At 29.1% G+C, this 21,822-nt stretch overlaps 1 protein-coding gene across 1 annotated transcript in view; it reads left to right on the top strand.

Moving 5' to 3' along the window:
• Positions 1–21,822, top strand: part of LOC136078729 (uncharacterized) — a 165,136-nt gene that overhangs the window by 102,095 nt on the left and 41,219 nt on the right. Inside the window, exons 15-19 of the mRNA XM_065794520.1 lie at positions 12,053–12,218; positions 12,294–12,386; positions 12,460–12,757; positions 13,123–13,450; positions 13,576–13,772. Of these exons, the coding sequence (XP_065650592.1) occupies positions 12,053–12,218; positions 12,294–12,386; positions 12,460–12,757; positions 13,123–13,450; positions 13,576–13,772 (1,082 nt within the window). The remainder of the gene's footprint in view (positions 1–12,052; positions 12,219–12,293; positions 12,387–12,459; positions 12,758–13,122; positions 13,451–13,575; positions 13,773–21,822) is intronic.

Genomic DNA, 21,822 nt, shown 5'->3' with positions numbered 1-21,822 from the left:
AGTTATAAAGTATTATAATTGCATTATGCTTTGTTGATCAAAACAGTTATATAAGCTAAGTTATTAAGAAATTATCCTTAAATGAAAATATATAAAGAAAAAAATTATGTAGAAACTACTTTTAACACATTATTTGGAAGCTTTTAGATTTTGTATTGTTCGAGTATTGGCAAAGTAACTTTAAAGTACGGATGTTCAGGGTCTTTGAAAGAGATAGATTCAGAAAATCAATATCATAATGCATTTGAAATTGAGGAAGCAGTTTGTAGGGTTTTAGAAAAGACACCATCTCAATTTCGAAAAAATATGAACTGACATTTATTTTCAGTTTTTATACTACATATAAGTATAAAAAATGGAGAAGTTGTTCCTCATGATCAGCTTGTTTGTCGCAAAATGAAATAGTCATTGTTTTGTTTTCCTTGTCACCTTTTTTAGTGAACTACCAAGAACATGTCGCTCACACTTTTTATTTTTATCTGGGTATTGTTTTCAAAGGAAATGGAAAAAAATTACATAAAAAAATTCCAGAATCAAAAAAGCAGCAACCATAAATATTGTTATATTAAATGGTAGCAATTAGAAAAAAGTACTGCTGCAGAGCCTTAAGAATTAAGCATTACTGAATTTTAGATATTAGACTATTTCTAGCTGGACAAGGTTTAGAAGAACAGGTGACTTAGTTAGCGTTGCAGCAAATGGCAAATTTTTAGGCATTTTAGAATTGATGAGCCATTATGGTTCTTGAAAGAACATCTGAACAAAGTTATAAAGTCGCAGAAATTGAAGAAAAGTCAACAAGTGAGTTACCTTTCACTAGAAATTCAAAACAAAAAAACGACGTTGTGCCAAAAAAGTATTAGATTTTCTTCAAAGTGAATGAGGCAGCAATGTATAAATCAATACTTGGTGATGCAACCTCTGATTCAACACACATGGAACAAACTGTATTTATATTGCGTTACGTTCAATTAAATAAAGAAAATAATCTCTGCAAAGTTCATGAGCAATTACTAGAGTTTGTTTTCTGCAATCAGAAAATGGGGAAAGCTATTGCTGAATTAATTTTCAGTGTTACTGAAAAACGGCAGTAACATGAGCAGCCAGTATAAAGGAGCTCAAGCAGAGATTATTAAACAGAACTCATAGGCAATTTATTCTCCATTTGCTTGTCTTAGCTTAAATCTGTGTGGTGTCCATGCCACAAAATGCTGGGCAGAGCTTATAAACTTTTTCAATATTGTGTAAAAGGCTTATAACCTGTTCAGTTCTAGCTCACAAAAATGGCAAGTTTTAAAAGAAAACATCGGATGCTATTTGCATAGCATGCCAAATACACATTTGTCAGCTAAGAACTCCTAGTTTAAAGAGTGCTATCTAAGACTTAAAGAAACTAAATCTGACTGCTGAAGCTTGATCAGATATCAAATGCTGATTAAAAAATACTTGGGTTCATTTGAGTGCATCCTACTCGCGAGCACTTGATTAAAAGTTTTAAGAGCTGTAGAGCAAGAGGATTGAAAACTGTATTGATTGTCTGAAAGTATATTATTTTACTCAAATAGGATACGAGAAACTTGTTAATCAAAGATTCAAAAACCTTGCTAATATTAGAAAGTAGACTGATAGGACAATAACTAGAGGGGTCAGAATATTCTCTGGAGTTTTGGAACAACGGATGCCATTTTCATGCAGGCAGGAAAACAAGACTCAGTGAAGCACTTAATAAATAGTTTAGAGTTGCAAAGAAGAAGCACATAAAAGAATTGTCAAAGAGTTCAAACCTGATTTCATGACAAATAAGTGAATTGATGCGTATGTATGCACCACGATATTTATAAAAGATATATTAAAACAGTTAGGTGGTAAGGATGGTTTTTTATGTTTAATGTTTTGGGTTACTTCTGGCTCAATTAAAGTTTCAAGAGAACTTGAGTCATTCATAGATAGAGCAAAGTTTTCTGAGGAAGACCATCCATGCGTAACATGGCACTGTTAATACATTTGAAATCAGCCTATCTGGAATCAGCCTATCTGAGAACTACCACAGAGTCTGGGAAACCTTACTACCAGCCAGCCTCAGAAACTAAAAACTCATTAAACTGAAACCTCATTAAACTAAGTTTAATGAGGTTTCAGTTTAATGAGTTGAAAAAGTTGCATAGCCACTCTCAAAGTGGCACAAAAAATAAACCTATGCATAGAGCTAAGAAGATCCAGCATTCATCATCCTTCAGCATTCATAAGGCAGGAGACAATGTGTTATAGGTTTACATCTGCACAAGACTAATAGATAAAGAAGGGGTTTTAGTCTGGTTTGCTGAATTATTCTGTGTACCACAAAAGTTTTTGCCTAGGAACCCCCTTACAAGACAGTAGCTGAATACAGTAAACATATGCCCAAGATGAGTATTTTTATTGAGACATCATCTCTAGCTTTTCCTCAACTGAAAGCTCCAAGACGGGGAAATTTTAGCTAAATGCAGCTAAATCTGCCCATGATTAGTTATTTTTTTAAGACATTATCTCAAGTCTTTACTCAACCAAAAGCCCTAGGGCATGGATTTTTACAAACTCCGATTTAGAAGATACGATTTCTAATTCGGAGTTTGCTTTTTCTAGACTTTGCCTAAAAAAGCACACCCTACGAAGCAGCTGGGCATGGGGCAGGTAGTACTGGGTTTCATGATACCAGTAGCAGGGTGATTGTGATGATCCTAAACCTTACCTGACCTGGTGTAGTTAAAAGGAGTTACTTTTTGCAAATAGTACCTTAAAATATCATAAATGATATTTTTAAAATGCATTTGGAAAAACACTACATCTAGCAAAATACTAGAGATTTATTTAGAAAGGTTATCTAGTTAAAGTAACTAGTTAGTTAATGAGCCCACGCTGCATCAAGAAAGATTTAAGCAGAACATTTAAACAGAACACAAACATACGTTAAGTAACATACGGGTGAGTAAACACTGCTTGAGAGGTTCAGAAAGAACACAAACATACATACATACATAAAGTAACTTACTAGTGAGTAAATACCACGCCAGAGGTTTAAACAGAACACAAACACACATATAATTATCAACAGATAGAGCACAAACATACAGAACACAAACATGTATAAAGTAACTTTTAGACAGGAAATAAACATACATATAAAGTAGATTAAAGGTGAACTAAAACAGTGACTAAGGCACAACTAACTATATTAAAAACACATATGTGTTTTTCGATGATTTTCTTCAAAAAACAGTTGAGCATTTTTTCATTTTAAATTAAATATGAAATTAATCAATAATTGTGTATAAGCATAATAATTTGAATAAAATAATTCATTATACCGTAAAATCGCCCAAGTTTGGTCACTTAAGCTTTAAACATTTATTTATCCCTCATAAATTAAAATTTTTTAATTTGTCGTTCTGAAACATACAAAAAACTATACTGATAATTGATATTGTAAAAATAAAAAAATGAAAAATAAAAACTTGTACTCAATATTTCACAAACTTAACGTCACAAATAATGAAAACTACTTTTTAAATTTTGTTTTATTGTAAAATTTTGATATAAATTCAGGTAATACCAGTAACCAAGGAGGGCGTCATCCCGGGCTTAAAAAAAAAGCTTTTAGGGGCACCAAAATAAACAAATGGGAGCACATAAAAACGACCTTTTTAATGTAAGTTGTATTTTTAATTTTTATTGTAATTAGTCAACTATTTTATTACTTTGGCCATTACCACATTTGCTACGCCACTAGCTAATAAAATTGAAAATATATTTTTTAAATAAATTTAAAAAGGTTTTTTCAATAAATAAAAAAACACTACTTTGCTTTAAATGAGCTTTGTATGTTTATAGGCAATTCTTGTTCGTATCGTTGACCAATCGTGACAGGATTTGTTACAGGACTTGCAACGCATCCATAATTGTCTTTATTTTGAGCTGTAATTTTATATCCAAAAAAATGTCATAAGATTGATAACTCAAAGAACCGTCAGTTAATTTTGAAATTTTGAACAAATTTTTTATTCAAATAAAATATCATGATGTGTATCCATTATAAAAATGTCAAAATTTAGTGGTAAATTTACAGATAAAGTTATTGGTAAATTTTATATTTGCAACACTTATCAACATTTCACAATATCACTACTAATTGTCTCCTTCGTTGTTTATCTGTAATGACCGAAGTTAGAGTATTTTAAAACTTCACTAATTCTTATAAAAAAAGTAGTTAATTTTCAAAAATTCTCTGTAAAAATAATTAACTTGGTGTCTCTAAATAATACTAACATTAAGTTTGATTATTCATTTTAATAATTTCCTTATTTTAGATTTTAATAATATGCATTTTTTTAAATTGTTGTTTTGCCAAAAAATTATTTCAGCAGATAGCATATAAACATTATTATTTTTTTATCGATTCATATTTACAAACTAATTAAAAATATTATTTGAGAAAAAAAGGCTTGTAAAATTTAAGTTTTGCATGCTTTTTTTATATTTTTACTTATATGACCAAAGTTACATGGTGACTGAACATTGGCAGTTTTATGGTATGTGCTTATTTTTTCATTTCACTTGAAAATTTTACAAAAACTTACACAAAAATTTTTGGGTGTTTTAATTAGCCCTGGTTTTATATCTGCAAAGTCTTTTCAAGTTAATGTTTTTATTTCAGTACTTGTTTTCACCAAATTATGTGTATTTTGAGAACTTACTGAGCTGTGGTACATTCAAAAATCCCTTCTTCAAGTTTTTCAATTGCCAAACTTAGAAACACAGTGCAGATATACTTGAAGCAATTCAAACTTTTTTTCAAAAGGTTGACAAATTGCTTAATCAATCTCAGTTTGATGTGAAAAGGAAGGAAAACGATTTTCTTTCACTCAAGTAAAGGTTCTTTAAATAAATATCTTGTAAATATCCTTTAAGTCTCTTCCTGTATATATCCTTTAAATTTAGAGTGCAAAAAAAAGCAGTCATTTACCTGATCATTTTTCTCCCACTATATTATTGGTACAGCAAACCCCATACTTTTGCTGGTCTTTTTACTTCACTTTCTCATATGTTTTTTAGATTACTTGCAGACTTAATAAGGTGTGCATCATTTATCTTGGTCTCCCAGATAGATCCCAAATTATATGCTCTTTCAACAAAAACAGTGGTGTTTATTTGATTTTCAAGTAATATAAATAATCAACAAAAACAAAAAAACACATTTGGAGAATAAATGCAATAACTTTGCGATAACATTTAAAAAAAGTGCATTGTAATTATATAAAACCAACTGTTCTTGTTGGTGTACGCACATACATAGTTGCCACACAGTATTGACCGTACCATACCTACATATATGGACTTTAACTTAGACACAGATTAATAGAAGACATTTAGGATTATAACTTTATGTGAAATAATTAATTTCCTGTTTTAAATTGACAAACTTTTGCTCAAAATTAATGAAAAAAAGTCTAATTATGATTAATTTTTAAAGGAGGTAATCCACAACATGGTATATAAGTAGTATTTGCTGGCACTGGCATTATGACATTCTGAATTATTCTAGAATCAAATTGAACTTTATCGAACTTTTCAGAATTTTCTAGAATGTTTTAGAAATCTCTGAAATCTTTTAAAACTTTCAAGAGTCATTCAAAGTTAATAAAAAGCAAGCAAGATTTTGACTCTATAAGCTGATTGTGCAATGCTATTAATTATATATGAATCTGCATTCATCAGATGGCGTCAAGTAATATTAAAGTACAAAAGCACTTATACTTATTGCTATTGCTTTTTAGAAATGTATTCAAGTATTATCTTCAATTTTAAAATCCTATAAGAAAATTGCTTTCACTTCTGAAAGATATAGATGATCTGGATGAAGAATCCTGTACAATTTGATGAGTCACATAGAAAGAGAGAGCTGTTTTATTTGAAGAACTATCACTAGAAAATAATAGCAGGATACCACTCAAAATCCAAATTGTTGCTATCTGTTTCTTGGTGAATCCATTAAAGGAAACCAAGAAAGTTTAAAATAAATGGAGAAAGAAGTAACAAGTTTATGGCAAAAGAATTTAAATTTTCAACATTTATTAAATCGATTTGTACAGACAAACCTAGATTTTGTGCTGCAGAAGTATTAAAAATGTGTAAAACAAAAAATTTTGATCCATTGAATGAAGTTTTTGTTTTCACCAAAAAAATAATCTATGGCTTTGCAGTGAGGACAATACCTTGTATCATGTTCACATTGAAAGCAAAAAACAGGTTGGTTATAAAACTGTAAAGGCTGCTAGTTTAAAAACTATCCATCCATCCAAAAGAAGAAAAATGTCCTTAAAGCCAACTTCAATAAAAGTAATGGCAACAATAACAACGTCAACTTCTGAACCTAATTCTGAGGCAGAATATCAAGAGTCCACAAGTACCAGCATAAGAAAAGTCCACAAGTACCAGCAAAAACTACAGCAAACCAAAACTGCAACCAAATTTTCAACATCTTCAAATTTTTTAAACAGCAAACCTGCAATCATGTGTTGACAATCATCTCAAGATTGGATCAACATTCAGACATCTTCACAGTTTGGCATATTCAGACCAACTATTAAAGTAATTCTTAAAGTAAAACTTAAAGAAGAACTTAAGTTAAAAAATGAAGAAAACATTACATATAGAAAGTTGGTCACAGCACTTTGATGGAAAACATATTTTCACCAAGAATATTAAGTGTCAGGGTTGAAGAATAAATAAAGAGAGGTTAAGTTAAAAGCACTAGATCTACCAGACAGAAAAGCAGTTACTTTTGTTAAAGATATAAAACTGTTCTTGATGAATATGGTTTATGGGAGAGTATTAAGATAATTGTAGCAGACTCTACGAGTGTAAATACTGGAAGAAGAAATAGCATTTTTAGATAGTGGCAAAGACGTTTTACTGAAAAGAAACTAAAAGAATCACAATTCATTGGTTGTCAAAATCATATTCTTGATATTCTACATACATACATATATATATATATATATATATATATATATATATATATATATATATATATATATATATATATGTATACATATATATATATATATATATATATATATATATATATATATATATATATATATATATATATATATATATATATATATATATATATATATATATAACATGTGTGTAATGGATTTGTAGAATAATGTTAACATGCAAATATGATTAGAGTAAATCACGTCTAAAAATAGAAACTGTGTTATATGATATACAGGTGGCTCATGCTTGTAATTGTCGTTTTTCTGTTTTAGTATCATTTGGGTACATCGTTTTAAAACACAGTTTCGATATGGCATCTCGTGAAATTGCAAACAATATCTTGAAAAGTACTGAACACATGGGTTAGAAAGATTGCTTACAGGCTTTGCAAAATCTAGTGCATAAAAGGTTCTCGGACAAGCAGAGAAGATGGTGGGTGTTACTTATGGTCGTAGAAATAATGGAGCTGCTAGACTGATCACTGGTGCAGCACTTGGAGGTCTTATACGTGAGTTTAGCAACACAACAAGCAAAAGTTGAAGAAGAGCTGCCCAAAATACAATGTTTGCCATAAAACTGTCTTAAATAATTTGAACAGACATGGTGTTTATTGTCACAAGCAAAAACCAGAACCTTTTTACCATTCAGCTTAGAAAGGTGAAATAAGAAAAGCCCTTAAATGACTTTATCGACAGCATTTAACGAAGGAAGCAGGTGGACCGATTATCATAATGGATGATGAAACATATACAACAAAGAATGATGGGGCCAAGTTTTCAAGTAAAAATTTTTATGCCAAAGATGCCTCAACAACTTCAGAAGAGATTCGCTTCTCAGGTCACATCAAGTTTTCCTTTAAAGTATGCGTTTAGTATGTATTGTGTGATCATGGTGTTTCTGATTACTTTATCTGGAACCAGGGAATGGCCATTGATGCCCAGATGTACAAATTTGAATGCCTTGAACGAAGACTAATCCCCTACATTGAAAAACACTGCCCTGATAAAGCTTGCATCTTTTGGCCTGACAAAGTTTCATCACATTATTATTCAAAAGGAGTTAAGTATTTAAACAACAAACAAATTCTATTTGTTTTGAAACAAAATTACACCACCAATGCCCCTCAATGTTGACCTATTGAGCTCCTTCATGCTGAAATCAAGAGACAAGTGTTTGCTGATTCCTTTTAGCTAGAAAATGCTGATCAATTAAAATCAAGAGTATGTCAAATCATGAATGAACTTGTAAAGCATGCTTCAAAAACGTGTACTAACTTTTCATTTCAGGTCCGTACTCTTGTTGACAAAGCTTTTGCAATGGATTATTATCTGTTCAAAAGTAACTTGTAAACTTGTATAATGAATATAAATCTTTTATTGGAATGAATACTTTTTCTTTCTTTTATGAGTTTTTCAAAAGTTTTAAGAATAGCAAGATTTTAAAAAAATTCTACGAATCAATTACACACACGTTTATATATATATATATATATATATATATATATATATATATATATATATATATATATATATATATATATATATATATATATATATATTTATAAATATATATATATATATATATATATACATATATATATATATATATATATATATATATGTATATGTATATGTATATATATATATATATACATATATGTATATATATATATATATATATATATATATATATATATATATATATATATATATATATATATATATATATATATATACATATATGTATACAAATGTATATATATATACATACATTTTATTTAAAAACTAATATTTGTTGTAAATAAAAGCAAAGGATTTACAACACTAAACAACATTTTAACAAATTTATTTTTGACGTAACTCGCATTGTACATAAAAACAACATTTTTTCAGTGCGATTAAATTATAAGACAGTTTTACAAAAAACGTTTTATTTGCAAACTGCAGTTTTGGGCAATTAACAATATTTATTTGATGTAAACACCACATAAGATTATATCACTGTAAACTTTAGTAAACTCTCAAAAATTTAGTTTAGGTTTTTTTTATTAAGTATAAAATAAAAAAAAGTATAAAATGCACCATTAAGTCCAGATGAGAAAAAAGTGCTCTCTAGTTTATCGAAAATGGGCCACTCCATTAGTTACATGACTTGAGCTATTGGACACAGCCGAACTGTGATTAAAAACTGTTAATAGTCCTCATATGTATGGAATAAAAAAGTCCTACACGTCCATCAACAATAAGTGAACATGATAGGGTAGGTTGTTAAAAAAAGCTTCAGTTTCTTCATTAACTGCATGTCAAATTAATGCAGAAGTAGGTGTGATTTCACGCAAAATACTTCAGTGTTAACCACCTTTGACAACAAATCACATCAACTATCAAATATATTTTGCAAAGGACCACATAACATGGAAAGAAGAGTGGCAAAAAGTTGTATTTTCTGATGAAAAACGATTTTGTCTTGATGGGCCGGATTGATGGAATTATTATTTTCATAATTTGCATAAAGAACCAATAACACAGCAACAACGTCAAATGAGTGGTGGTGGTGTAATAATTTGGTGTGCGATTGGGTGTCATGGTAAATCAAAAACTCATTTTATTGACGGAAAAATAAAGGCTAATGATTATCTTTTAATTGTTCAAGAATTCTTACGACGTGAAGACTCTGTCATTGGTGGCGAAAATTTTGTTTTTCAGCAAGATAATACTAGCATTATGCAGCTAAGATAATAAAGGAATATTTCAACAGCAGCAAAATTGAAACAATGAAGTAGCCAGCTAGATCTCCAAACCTGAAAATTATTGAGAATAGTACCTACTATTGATCGTTCAAAATTAATACATCTTTTTATATAAATAACAATTTGTATGTATTTTTTCCAAAAGAGTCTTATAATTTTGTAGCACTAAAAACACTGTATATATATATATATATATATATATATATATATATATATATATATATATATATATATATATATATATATATATGTATATATAAATATATATATATATATATATATATATATATATATATATATATATATATATATATATATATATTTAAATAATATATATATATATATATATATATATATATATATATATATATATATATATATATATATATATATATATATATATATATATATATATATATATATATATATATATATAACAGGAGTAATGAGTAACATCAGTTGTTGTTGAGGCATTTAAAGCTAAATACACCTTTGGGCAAAGTGTATGTGGCAAAGGCAAAAATTTATCAAAATATCAAATTGCATTGCATGCAAAAATCAAAGTGTTCAAATCTGACACATGTATGAAGAGCATCTCACCAGGTATTCAAAAAGTGTCTTTAAATGCCTAAATATGCGTATACAAAGCAAAGAGAGCATCATTTTTATTGCTAGAAACAGTTGCTGGCATTAACACAGCTGATACTTAAGAAACATGTTCATTGTTGAATGATTTTTTTCAAGTGATATATATTTTGGACCTCAAAGGTACAGTGGCAGATGTAGCCAGTCGTACTCAAGCAGTTTGTGACTTTAATTTAGTAAGTTTTTTTATCTTTATAGTGCAAAAATGTCCTAACTATCCTGATGAGATGAAATCAACTTGCTACAGTGGCTCACCTCCACTCTTTCCTTACAAAGTGCTTATTTGCAGTTGTTGTCGTTCTTGAATTGTTAAAAAAATTGAATGCCTAATTTTAAGAGGGGCAGTAAACTAAAATTCAAATTACCAGCCAGTTTCTTTCACGTTATTCTATTGCAAGATGATAGCAAAGTTTTTTCAAAGGAGCATATTAGAACACTGCGTTACTTATGGTTTCATTACTCCAAAACAGCATTCGTTCATCCTTCAAAAAACTTGAAGGATGAACGAATGCTGAATTCAATGGGGCCGCGTAGTAAATGTCATTTACATAGACTTTGCTAATGTGTTTAGTAAAGTGCCGCACAAACAATTTTGTCATAAGTTAAGAGCTTCTGGCATTTATGCTGCTCTTAGATTAAATCACAGCTTTGCTACTCAACTAAAGTCAATGAGTGGTCATCAACAAAATTACATTTGAATAGAAAGCTGTCACTAATGGTGTGCCTCAAGACTTATTCTTGTGCTCTCGGCTCTTTGTGATCTTGAATCAAGAATGAGTTGTACAGCATAACTCTTTAAGGTGACATTAACATGACTTGTAAGAATTCAATGCAAGATTATATAATGGCTGACATAAACTGCACATGCATTCCTTTGAAAGTATGCATTAAAACAAGACCTTAGTGTGATAGTATCCAATGATCTTAAAGTCAGATCGGTAGTGGAGTTAGCTGCATCAATGTGAATAGAGTGCTAGGGCAACAAAAATATTTTGCCGCAATTTTGAAGTATGTCTCATTTAATTTTACACACACCTTGAGTTTGTTGTACAAGCCTGGACTGACACTTTTATTGTCTGACATTGCCATCTTAAAGCAAGTCTAACATAAGCAACAAAAAAAATAGTAACAATCAAAAACTTTTCCTATGAAGATTGGCTCAAACAGCTAGGCTAAAAAATACTTTTTTAACGGTTCAAAAGAGTCTACCTCAATAAATAGTTATGCATCAACTCAAACTTGTCAACTTCGTTGTCTCTCAAAAACATTCAAACAGAAAATTCCTGAGAGAAGATAACCATAAACTAGATTTGTCAGCATAAAAGGAACTAGTAAAGAACCTCTTAATTAAATTAAAAATAAATTTATTAGTTTTTTGATCACTAAATAATTATAAGAATATTTGTATTAAAAGAAAAAGAAATTTTAGGATATATAAAACTAAGCAAAAACACAGTTATCTTATTAAATCAAAATATATTAAACTATTAGTTCAATGAAATCAATTAATTGAACTTAAATAATTAAATCAACATTTGAGATTTTTATAAGACTATTGTTTTATGAGCGCTATTCAGTTACTATCAAAATCATAACATTATCGTTTTATCTTATTAGGCTACTCCTCTTCATTTAGCAATTTGTGGAGGATCTGAGTGGGTTGTAGGTACTCTTATTAAATGCGGAGCAAATGTGTTTGCTATAGATAATAATGGACAAGGACCTATACATTATGCAGCTGCATCAACCTCAGATGATCTTAGAGCTCAGCTAAAAAAAGGAGGTTTGCATTTTTAACACTTTTTTCCCAACTCATTTTATTATATAGATTACTATGAATTATTTTTTTTTATTGAAGATTCTTTTGGATCATCTTTTGCTAAAAAAAACGTTGTTCGAAATGTTTCTTCGTCAATTATAGTAGATATTCTTGATTTACTTCTAAATGGAGGTGAGCTTTAACTTTTAAATAGAGATTTTACATTTTAATGGAAATTTTTTTATCTGATTTAATTCCTTTGCAGCATTTGAAAAAATCCCTCTAAAGAGCATTGTATTGCATAATCAGAAAAAAATTGAATTGGTTAATAGTAGAACTAATGCAAATGATACACCGTTGCATATTGCAGCACGTTGTGGTAATCAAAAATTTCTAGAAAAGTTAATTAAAGTTGGTGCAGATGTCAATGCTCAAACAGACTCTGGTTCAACTCCTTTACACTTAGCTGCTATCAATGGTCAAGAAAAAGTAGTGAATATGCTATTAAATCATAATTCAGATATTCAAGCATTGGACAAAGACTTAATGACTCCTATGCATAGGTATTAATTTTTTCTCCTGTATTAACTTATGGTATTAACATTCGATTTATATATTTATTATTACATTTTGTATGCTTTTAGATTTGCAATTTATTTCTTTAAAAATATATTTATATTATTATAATTAGCTGTTTTATACTAAGAATTTCCATATAGTTATGAATTTTATTATAAAAAAAAAGAAAAAATATTTTTATGTTCCCTGGTCTTGTAGCTGCAACCAGTTGCAGGGAGCTAAGTTTGATCTTTAAAACATTTTTTATATGCTATTAAAGGTACATTTTTTTGTAATATTTTTGTATATATTATACTATATTTTTTATTTGCATATAAATTTTTTATTAAATTTTGAAATTCAATTTAAGGGCTTGTCAGTTTGGACGATTATTAGTTGTTACCTTGTTAGATGAAAAAGGAGCATTACTTGAAGTTAAAGATAAGAACAACTATACTCCTGTTATGTGTGCTGTGTGGAAAGGGCATGTAAAAGTCATTAAGTATTTAACTGATCGAGGTGTTCAAATTAATTTAACTGATGTTCACAACAAAAATGTTTTTCATATCGCTGTTCAAGAGAATCAATTAGAAGCTTTAGAGTTTTTATTGGAGCAAGATATTTTAGATAAAATAAATGATGTAGATTATGTCTATAAGACACCTGTTCACTTTGCTGCTGCTAAAGGAAATGTTCAGGTTTTTTTCTTTACTAAAATTCTTTTATAAATTTTTATATTCTGAAAATACTTTTCATTCAATCTTTAAAAATTCTATCAATTTTTAATTCTTTTAAATGTTTAAAATCTTGACAATTTTTAAAGGCATTAGAGATGTTAATCAACAAAAATGCTCATATTAATGTCAGAGATAATCAGGAAAGGACACCTCTTCATTTAGCTGCTGATCAGGGTCATGTAAGTTGCGTAAAATTAATCATTTCTACATCTTCTGCAGAAGTTAACTCAACTGATGCTGAGGGAAAGACTCCCCTTCATTTGGCTGCATCAAATAATCACAGGTACTTTAAATATTTTTTACTGTATGCCTTTTTGTTGATAATTTATTAAACAAACTTTGTTGAGTTTATCATATGAGTTTAACAATAAAATATTTAATTTTTAAGTATTATTTTAAGAACCTATTTTTTCATTAGTTTTGTCAAATCTGCTTAATTTAAAACAATAGATCAAATTATAAACCAAATTTTTAAAGAAAAAAACTGAACACTTACAAAATATGCCGTTATTTTTGCGTAAATCATGCAAATTAAACAATTTAACTTGTAAATAAAATTGAAAATAACCAATAAATACATTTTTGTCCAAGAAATTGAATTGATTACAGTTTTATTTGGAAAGTAGCATTAAAGAAAACAAAATTCAACTTCTTAGAACTTCTCAGTCTTATAGTTGTTTTGAAAAACTAAAGATAATCCTATTTTTAGATCCAAAAAGAATCTGAAACATTTTGTAACATAATGCCTTCAATTATTAAAAAGCCTAACTTGAATAGCATAGGAAAAAAAGGAAGACTACCAGTGTAATTGATTGCAATATTATTATAAATGTGAAGAAACACAAGTTCATTTCAAAAAATAAACTATCTATAAAGGTTTAAGAAGTCCAAAACACCTTATTGTGACGATAACATTACAGTGTGACCACAGCATCAAAATAACACCTTAAAACAATTAAAGATACGAGTAGTTTAAAAAAATTAATTTTCAAATGCGAAAAAAGTAAAACATCAACAAGAAATTTTACTTTTCAATTTTTGAAGAAAATGATGAAGAAGAATCTTTCTCAAATGATCTTCCGCGGTGATCTGTGATAAGACAGTAAGAACTTTTTGGGACACCTATAATAAAAAAGATAAATAAAATGAAAAATTAGAAAGCATTTTTGGTAGGCATATGCTCTTGCGCATACTTATAGAAACCATATAAAAAAAGGAAGTTTATTATACAAAAATATTTCTATATTATATACTATTATATAATTATACATACATATAATTTTAGTAATATATATAAATATATGGAAAATAAACAATCCTATACATTTATTGAAAAACTTATTATTATTATATAAGTAAATTATTATGACATCAATTGATTTGGCCCACAGTGGTACTAAACCTTCAGTTGCTCTACCTGACCAATGGCTATACGCACTAAAACAAGATGTCACTTCATTAAATCTAACCTTAAAAAAGTTAAAGAAGAAAGATTCGCAAAAGATATACTTTTAAACAAATTAAAACAATGTATTAAAAACATAGAAGGAAAAAAACAACACTACCAACTTAAAACCACTTTACAGTAAAACAATAAAGCAAGGTTGGCAACAAACAAAGCGGTCGTTGCTGCAATAACTGCCAATGTAAAGTTGAAAAAGTGTATATTATTTGGCATGCCAAACAATCCATACAAAAGTGATACCTAACTCACAAACGAACTTCTAGAAACAATCGAAATTTAAACTTATATTATAAAATCAATGCATGTTACGCAAACCCTATCTATTGGAAATCAAAATAAGCCTAACCACTCGTCATAAAAATAAAAAACACTGAAAACAAAAATGCCATACTTGCAGTAGCAAAGAAATTAGCAAACTCCAATTAAGCACTCATTTCAATCCGTTTATATCATACTACAGCAGAACAATCTGAATACCGAGAACTGCATATAAAAAGACATGCAGCCAATAAAGCGCTCGATACTGCAGGGTATAAAGACAAATATAGATTTGTTTTAAGATCAAACACAAAGGTGTGTTGACTAAGACACCCATTTGTCAATAACAAGACTGTAGAACAAGCCCTTCACTAATTATGAACTTTTACTGTAGAAGCCACCAAATTGCTACCTAAGTCCTGTCAATCTTCTCAAACAAAACTCTGTCAAAAACCACTTAACCCAAATGCATACAAATTTTACCCAGCAAAAACCAAATGACTACCATCTATACTCGTAACAAACGCCTTATAGATTTGTAAAAAGATGCAGTTAATCAACCGAATCATGGAAGACACTGAAGCTGATTTAGTGTGCGTAATGGAAACCTGGTTAAAAGAGCAAAATAAAACCATTATACTTAACAAAATTAATGACAAGTATTACAGAATTAACAATTAATGCACTAACAAATAGGAGGAGGGGCTCTACTTTGATTAAAAAAAGCTACTCGCCAAAATTTAACTCTTTTACAACAATTAAAATGGAATAACCAATTGAAGTTAAAGACCACTACAAAATTGGCTAGCTAGAGCTCACTCTAGTACCCGCAATGATTACCACAAGGTTACTTGTCCTTTATTGTAGCATGCGCATACATACCGGAGTGGGTAGCCAATAAGCAAAAGTCATCAATCTACCAGATTGATAATCCAACACCAAATAAAAAACATTATCTCTAGCAATACATGTGATAACAAACCTCTGATACATGTAACTGGTTACTTAAACGGTGCTAACACCAAAAATATAACCAGCACACATAGTCGTTGCCAATTGAATAACCAACCAACTAGATAAAACAGTGTTTTATATATAATACTTATGAATGCGAAAACAGTATACAAGTGCATAAACCTTCCACCGCTTGGGAAGCATAGTCCATGCTCTCCCATTAAAAACATTCTGTTGCAAGACTGAACCAGCACACAAATTAGCAACATACAGATCCGCTAACATTGCAGACACAGCAGAAGCTCTGAGACAAAGAAATTTGAAACAAATTATTCCAAATCCTTTATTCAATTTTTCCCAAGACAATGGGCAGATAGCATTTGACTTATTCTACCAACATGGATGACACTAAGAAACTGATTCGAATCTGACTAAAACAGTACCACAGTAGCAATCTTGAGAAATGGAAAACACCATACAAAACTGTTAAATCAAAAATATGGCACCACAAAAAACAATTTTTAAGTGACCTCACTAACAAAACTAGCACTTGGTGGAACAAAATAAATAAAATCAAAAAAGCCTTGAAAACACAATCAATTGGTACAAATCTAGCAAAGCAATTAAATGAAGGTTTTTACAGTGTCTGGAACAGTTTAAAGCAGCTGGACTTATCTTGCTTAATAATTAAATCAAACCACCAAATGTACCGTTACTTTTTATTACAAGCATTATTTCAAATCTTTTAAAAAACTTAAAACAATGATCACCTTGATCCTACCAGATCTCCCGAATCTACTCAAATGCATTTATCTTGAAATCTCTGATATTCTAAGTGTTTAACCAGTGTTTATCTTACTCATTTACGCCTTTTTAATAAAAACTTGCAAACATAAAACGTATCACTAAATTAATCAAGATTAAAATTAACATAAAATAATAGGTGTAGTTTTTTCAATAAGCAGCAAAAAAACAACAAAAAAAAATTTAGTTAAATAGTCAAAAGAATAATAAAAAGAGTCACCATAAATGACGCTAGTTTTAGGAATTTTAATTTTGTAACAACTAAGGGCAGTGTCTCAATAATAGTGTTTTGTCTAAGCAGGTGTTACCTGCATCTGGCTTCTCGCTTGTGGAAGTTTTTCTGGGCGAAGACTTAAGAATAAGCAGTAAATTTCTGTTGACTAACCTTGCACCATTTCCTAATCTTATAGACTTGCACAGTTGTAAACCTTTAACACATCTTTTGCTACCTACGGTAATGAATGCAGGACCTTTTTTGACTTTGTTTGCGGGTTTTTCTGGTTGTGGTTATGCAAGTTTTTGTGTTATCTCTTAATGAGGGTACAACTTTAATCTTATTTTAATGGTTCCTAAAGCCAACTAGTTGTTCTGTGATAGAGCAACCACAAATTTTTTCTAAACTCTGTGGTAACTTGCATTATGTTTGATTTCATTAATAACTGTAAAATTTTTAACTGTACCGTGTTACACATGGAAAATGTCATTGTAAATGCTTTTGCTGTGAATTGTTAAGGCGATATAAAGATTCCTTTATTACATCTTTGGTTGATAAGCTAAAGTAATGCAACACTATAGCTTATTGTTAAAGTAACATTAAATCTATTAAATCTTACCTTTTTTAAAATTTACCAGACCTATCTGCTCTCAGTGAGACAAATTTAAAGTTAATCATTTTCTTAAGATTAATTTAAACCCAGCTGTTTTATCTTCAGTTCTTAGTGTACTTTTTTTAGCCAGTATTGCTGTTTTTGGTGACTTTAATCCTGATCACTCTTATTAACTTGGCGTTTTTTTCTTTTTTAATCTTTTACTCAAATAGTCAATTTCGTGGTTTCCATACTATCCTAATCCCTTAAATTAACTCTTTAATTTGCTTTTTTCTTGTGCTAATTTTTTGTTAGTTCTATTTTAGATGGTTCAAAATTTTTATCTCTTCTTCTACATCAGATTCACAGTTTGCACTTCTCACTACTATCTTAAAGCTGACTGAGATTCTTTTTGCAACTTACTTTTTTTTGGGTTGATGTCATTGGTCATTCTGCTAAAAATTATGATTTTTTTTTTATTCAGACAGATTTTCATTTTTTCTCATTGATTTAAAGTCAAACATTTTCAGTTTACACCATAGGTTTCTTTTTTTTGTACAACTGCTACTTTTTATCATAATCTTTATTATAATTTTCACATAACCTACATATCTTATAACCTATATATTAGTTTATATATTGGCCTATATATTAACCTACATATCATATATTTATCATATAACCTAATTTCTGAAGGACAATCTTCTGATAAACATAGCAAGAAATCAGAAAAAAAAGGTATTGTCTGATTTTAACATCCAGTTTTCTCAAAAAACTAAGTTTTGTATTTTATATCAGAAATTAGGTTTCAGAGCCTTTTAAGAAATCTTTAAAATAAGACTTCAAATCTTTAGCTATTAAAAAAGACTAATATTCTAATTTAAATTCATTAAAAAAGACTAATATTCTTATATTTCATCTTTTATACAATGTATAAAAGATAAAATATAAGAATATTAGTCTTTGTATAATATACATAGATGCTACCTTAATAAATTTCCTGAGAAAAAAGCAAGGTAATATGCAAAAAATCTAAATTATTAATCCACCCCTAGACATCCAAATAACTCCTGCTAAAGTTATTACTCTCTAAAATTCTTTTTTTTTGTGGTTTGGATAACATTCCTGTTACAGTCTTACAAAAGTGTTTCACAGAACTCTAAAATATTTCACTCTAAAATATTTAAATAGTTAAGAAAGTGTGGACAAATCTTGTTTTCCTTTCAGCTGAAAAAAACGACTCCTCTGCTTCTTAAGCATAATAGAGATCCCTCAAAATGTATTATTTGTTTTAAATAAACAGTTTTAATGCACATTAAATGCAAGCGGGGGGGGGGGGGGCAAAGGCTATTGGTCTTGATATGTTAAGCTTTAGACAATTCTGATTGGTCTTTTTTGGAATAATATGATAATATGGTGTATCTGAAAAAATTTTCAAAAAATATTTACTGCTAATAGTTATTGCAATATTATCGATATTTTAATAAATTCAAACATTCCCACTGAGTTCTCTACTTTGTGCTTACACAGATTATCCTTCAGTACTGATATCCAATGGAAATCATAAATAATCTATTGCAAAGTTAGCGTTCGCTAAGATTGCATCTCTTCATGTTTGACATTTTCTTACTTTAGTTTCCATTTTCTACCTTTCCAAATTACATCCTGTTCTTTATGTTCAAATATCTTTCCTGTCTTTTCTTTATCTTTCCTGTTCTTAATGTTTAAATATCTTTTAATAACATAGTTTCTTTCCTTGATCAATGACATTTTAGAATTCTCATCAGTTTTCATGTTTTCCTGACTTATTGAGTTTTAAGTATTTATTTGTCAACGGCTTCCTTTTTACAATTTCTGTAAAACCTTTCTCCTTTGTTTTATGCAAACTTGCAACTTAAATAAGGGTTGATTGAAGCCTTGTAATAAGTAAATTTGTTTTTAAAGTTATATGAACATTCTTGGATCAGTTAGTTCATTAAAAAAACACTTTGATAACAAACTTTTTTTTAATTTTAATCTTTATTAAGTGAATTTGAATTCATTTAATAAAGATTAAAACTTAAAATATTTTAAATTTTAATCATGATTTTTAATGTTGGTGGTAAAATTTGATATTTTATTATTTTTAGTTTTATTATTATTTTAACTTAATCCAGCAGGCACAAATTGATCAATAAACATCTTACAGGCGTCTTTGATGGCTGGGAATTGATTACATTTTTTATTCCAGAGTCAAAAAACCTAAAATTCTAAGGACCCTGAGATTTTGGCCCATCAATTTTTAATAAATCAAATTACTTCGCCAACAAATAGGAATAAAAATACAAAATTATAAAACTGATAAATAATAAACCTAATCCTAGTTAATTATAGAACATTCTACATCTATATCAAACTATTAGTAAATATTTACAGCGTATATATACTTATTTGGTGGCGAAGTAATTTGATTTAATAAAAATTGATGAACCAGTCTTAGAATCCTTAGAACTTAAATTTTTCTGACTTTGGTATAAAAAAGTAATCAATTCATACCTGGAAAAGACGCCCGAAAGATGTTCATTATTATTTTGTGCCTGCTGGATTAAAATATAATATTGATAATAAAATTGATTACTATCATTATATATTTAACAATCTTTGTACATGATGTTTTTATATTTCCAACTCAATAATTTTTTTGATTTATTTTTATTTTTTTTATTTTGCTGTTCAACGTTAAGCAACGTTTTTGTATATACAGTATAAATATAAACATTTTTACAATGATCTTTATAAAATAAAGAATTAAACAGACATGGGCTCAAAGAAGATAAAGATGACAATACGTCTTTACAACCTTTTAATCCAATTATACCATAGTGCTTTAGTTTATCTAATAGAATGCAGTCGTCAACTGTATCAAATGCTTTCGATATTTCAGTAAAAACTAATAAAGTAAGTTTGTTTGTTTAAATCATTCAAACTTCTTGTCTTATTGAATTATTTTATTTGGTTATTAAAATTTTTGGCATAAATGCACAGAGTTAACTTAACTTTAAGACTTTAATCTATAGGTTTTTATCAATTCTTAGGCTAAAAATTTAATAAAAAACAAAAAGAACCAGTTTGCTTTTGATTCAAATAATGTTTTAGATAAAAAAATATCTTTTTTTGATTGTCTTTTAGACCAAAGTTATTATCAAAACCAAAATCTCCATTGTAGTTAAGGGTCGTCCATAAAGTACGTACGCCAAAAATTTTGAAATTTGACACCCCCTTCCCCTTGTTGCCAAGCGTACTTTTAAGTCCCCATCCCCCTTAAAAAGTAGGTACGTTTTTCAAATTCCCTCTAACTTTTTTTTTAATAAAAAAGTTTATTGAAAAAAAACAACCTGAAAGAGAAACCTTAAATACTTTATACAACTCCAAAGCCCTTTGTTTGCGGCACAGAATTCCAATTTTAAAAACATCTTCAAATATATATTCAAACATTAATTTTAATAAAGTTAAATTAGTCAGAATGAGTTTGTTCACTTGGCCGTGAGGTTAATGTCATGGAATTCGACGGCGGAGACCGGAGTTCAATTGCCGGTTCAATCATATTGTTTTTTTTGTTTTTTTTTAATGACAAATCAAATGAAAATAAACTTACTCAAGGCAGATGTTTTTTTAGGCAACCCTCTAAGTAAGTAAGTAAAAAACAAGTCTTATGGTCTTGCGGAGATCAGTAATATTGAAAACAAAGCCTAAAACCCAATGTCAAGTGTAGGCTACCCATACATTTTAATTAGAGGAGAATTTTGTGCCCTTTTGCTAATTTAAGGAGCTTTTTATTTTAGGAAAACCTAGCGGTAGAATTTGGAAGATTTTGAGACCCTAATGACACGCTTTTTTTGGGGAGCCTCCATCCCATTAGCCATGGCACTGCAAAAACCTGTTTTTTGTTGACTAAAAAAAATAGGTTGCCTGAAATACATCTTACTCAGGGCCAGTGTATAAGGGGTGGCATGTGTGCATGGGCGCCTGCAGATTTTTTGACGTTCCAGATAGGACACATTCACACG

This window comes from Hydra vulgaris, chromosome 03, assembly GCF_038396675.1.
Source record: "Hydra vulgaris chromosome 03, alternate assembly HydraT2T_AEP".
Classification (NCBI taxonomy): Eukaryota; Metazoa; Cnidaria; class Hydrozoa; order Anthoathecata; family Hydridae; genus Hydra; species Hydra vulgaris.
Note: the sequence above shows the minus strand (reverse complement) of the source record. Positions and strands in the feature narration are given on the sequence as shown.